The sequence below is a fragment of the Cannabis sativa genome, chromosome X (genome assembly GCF_029168945.1).
Source record: "Cannabis sativa cultivar Pink pepper isolate KNU-18-1 chromosome X, ASM2916894v1, whole genome shotgun sequence".
Lineage (NCBI taxonomy): Eukaryota > Viridiplantae > Streptophyta > Magnoliopsida > Rosales > Cannabaceae > Cannabis > Cannabis sativa.
Genome location: NC_083610.1, coordinates 57016868 through 57020194, shown reverse-complemented (window position 1 = coordinate 57020194; position 3327 = coordinate 57016868). Strand labels below are relative to the sequence as shown.

At 39.1% G+C, this 3327-nt stretch overlaps 1 protein-coding gene across 1 annotated transcript; it reads left to right on the top strand.

The window, feature by feature from the left end:
* The first annotated feature begins 1113 nt into the window (after positions 1–1113).
* On the top strand, positions 1114–2898 carry LOC115716363 (AT-hook motif nuclear-localized protein 17). The gene has a single exon (XM_030645145.2). It carries the CDS (start codon positions 1724–1726, stop codon positions 2696–2698), a length of 975 nt encoding a protein of 324 aa, XP_030501005.2. The 5' UTR covers positions 1114–1723; the 3' UTR covers positions 2699–2898.
* The last annotated feature ends 429 nt before the right edge of the window (positions 2899–3327 follow it).

Here is a 3327-nt window from a genome sequence, read left to right as displayed (position 1 = left end):
AGATATGCAACTTGAGAAATTATCTTATCTCTTCATCCTATGTGTCATAAATGAGTACACATGGAAAATGTTATTCCAATTACTTCAGTGGAAATTGAGAAGCGATAGAGATAGTGTACTGTACTTGGTAAACTTAATTAGCAACACTATCATAATAAAATTAAGGCATACAAAAAAAAAAAAAATAACAATAAATTAAAAACAAAATTTAAGGCATACAAAAATCGTGGGAAGATGATTTTTAATCAAATACAGCATGCCTATAACTTCCAGTCTTCCGTACCATATTTCATTTTTTAAATAAATCCATTATTTTAAACCAAAACTGAAAAAGTACACAAATAAAAAACACACTTTTGGCTGGCCTCTAGGCCGTTCAAATAGGTTTATATATTAACCACATTTAAATACCTTTGGGTCCACTTGGATACTTCGACCATATTGATTTCCTTGGTTTAGAGAATTCAAAGAAAAAAAGAAGAGAAACAGAAGGCCAATATTCTGACATTTTGTGTATTTAGGTTAGGATTAGGACAAAAGAAAAATCCCACAATGTGCTGCCCAGATTAGCATTAATGATTACTAGAAAAAGCTTTGAGACTCCTTTAATCAAGGCTTTCCTAAAGAGATAGAGATTGTGAGAGATGGCAGGACGAGTAAGAGTTTTTTTTTTTAAAAAAAAACTGACGAGTAACAGTTGAAACTAGAAAGTAGTGGAAACATTATGGTCAAAGTAAGCGAGCTGAGGTTTTAGGCAAAACTTTTATCACACAATTTATTAGAACTCTCCTCCTTCCCAATTCCCAAACAAGAACAAGTTGTTGCTTGCTTGGTCTGGTTGCTAGAATAGATCAATAGAAAGATAAATTAACATTGTTCCAATATTTAATTAATTAATTAATAATAGACGAAAAATATATATACATAGTCAAAAATAGTGCGTTAAAGTACTTCATCCCCCATTGCCCAAAACTAGTCATAATCAATCTAATCGGTCGGGGAAGTGAGAAGAAAAAACACAATATCCCTCTCCTTTCCCATCCCATCTCCACTTTTTCAACCCCAAAAACAATTTTAAATAAATCCCTCCCAAAATCTTAGGCGGTGTAATGCTCAGCTACCCAATACCAAATATTTTCATTTGTACTATTGACAGATTCATTCTCTCTCTCATGTGTGGTGTGTGGGCCACACTTTAGCTCCAACCAGCGGCGCCATTAGTCTTTACTTGGTTTCCAAGCTCACCCACCTCTCTCTTTCTTTCACTCTCTCTCTCTCTCATCTTTAAAAACTACATCCTCATCCCCATTATAATAATATTTAAAAGGAAAAATCTTTATTTATTTTGATATTTATCACCTTCTCTTTCATTCCCCCCATCCCTTTTTCTCCTGTCCACCTCTTAAGCCCATCCTTTCATCTCTCATTCTTTCTCCTCCTCCTTCTGCTACTCTTCTACTACAACCTCTCCAAACCCAAACCAACCTCAACTTGTTCTTGTTTTTTTTTTCAGTCTCTATTATTAATATTAATAATATTATTTTTAATTATTATTATTATTGATATTATTTTTAATTATTATTATTATTATTATTATTATTATTGTTCGCAACACAACTCCCTACCATAACGTCCCTATTCCATTCTTCTCAGGCTACTAACCAACCAATCATATTATATTTGTATTAAAAAATTAAGAGATTAAAAACCAAAAAAAAAAAAAATGAAAGGAGAGTATGCAGAACAGCAGCAGCAGCAACACCATCACCACCACCATCAACCAAAAAGCAATGAAGCTCACAACATGTTCTCAAAGCTTCACCACTCTCATCATCACCACCATCACCAACACCAACACCACCACCAACAACAACTTCATCCTTTTGGAAACCCTTTACCTTTCCAGATAACTCCAACAAGGGAATGCCAAACTTCCGAAGAAGATGACACCAGCCGCAGCAGCAGCGGCGCCGCCGCAACTGCCCAGAGACCCAACAACAGGTCCCTTTCCGATGTCAACCACCCCGGCGACGGAGCCTCCATAGAGGTCGTCAGGAGGCCAAGGGGTCGTCCGCCTGGCTCCAAAAATAAGCCCAAGACTCCTGTCGTCGTAGCGCGTGATACCGAGCCAGCTATGAGTCCGTACATTCTGGAGGTCCCCGGCGGAAACGACATCGTCGAGGCCATTGCTCGATTCTGTCGTCGGAAGAATATGGGTCTCTGTGTACTCACCGGATCGGGAACAGTCGCTAACGTCACTCTCCGTCAACCCTCGACCACTCCCGGAGCCACCGTTACCTTCCACGGACGATTTGACATACTTTCCATCACTGCCACCTTCGTTGCTCAAACGTCGCCGTCTTGCCCTATCCCCAGCGGCTTTACTATCTCCCTCGCTGGTCCCCAGGGTCAGATTGTCGGCGGACTGGTATCCGGTGCGCTTATCGCTGCTGGAACCGTCTACGTTGTCGGAGCTTCGTTTAACAACCCGTCTTATCACCGGCTTCCGGCGGACGATGAGGTTCGGAACTCGACCCCATCCGCTGAGGCGCAATCTCCGCCGCGTTCAGGGGGTGGAGAGAGTGGAGGACACGCTCCGGCCGATTCTTGTGGGATGTCTATGTATAGCCAATTGCCATCCGATGTAATTTGGGCCCCAACTGCCAGGCAGCCTCCACCGCCTCCGCCGCCTTATTAGTAGTGGCCTCCACTGCCACCACCACCACCACCATCATTGTCGTTATCGCTATCATCTTCATTATCAAAGATTATTAGTCTGACCAGTTTATCGGTGTACTACCTTTCTCTTACTATGAAATTAAGAACTTGTTTTAAATTTTTATTTTATTCTATTGGTGTTTGTAATTTTATGTTATTATTATATTAGTATTTTTCTTTTTTGGGGTGTTAACGTATTTAATTAATTCTAGTTTTATTGTAAGATTTAGAAGTACCAAATATTAATGAAATATTGAATGCATTTAATTAATGCCAGGGACTTGGGAATCGCGGATAATATATATGATGAAGTACTCTAGTTAATAGTAGAGCACAGAGTGAGTTGTAATAATAACACTAGCTAGCTAGAGTTATAGTACGTGAAGTGAAAGACCAACTTTGTAGGTTAAAACATTGGATGATTGATTGGGTTGGTGGTGGGTTTTCAATTGGCAAATAAAAATTAAAATGTATATAATTAATACTAACCAGAATTGTTTTTCATTGCTTTGTTTGGGAGTGGATTGTAAATTTAAAAATAGAAAAGCTAGTTCAACAGTAAATATTCAAAAGGAGTAGTCAGATCAAGTCAGGTGAGGTCATAGGCTG

Excerpts from the sequence above, each read along its gene's own strand:
- LOC115716363 (XM_030645145.2), top strand. The coding sequence starts at position 1,724 with ATGAAAGGAGAGTATGCAGAACAGCAGCAGCAGCAACACCATCACCAC.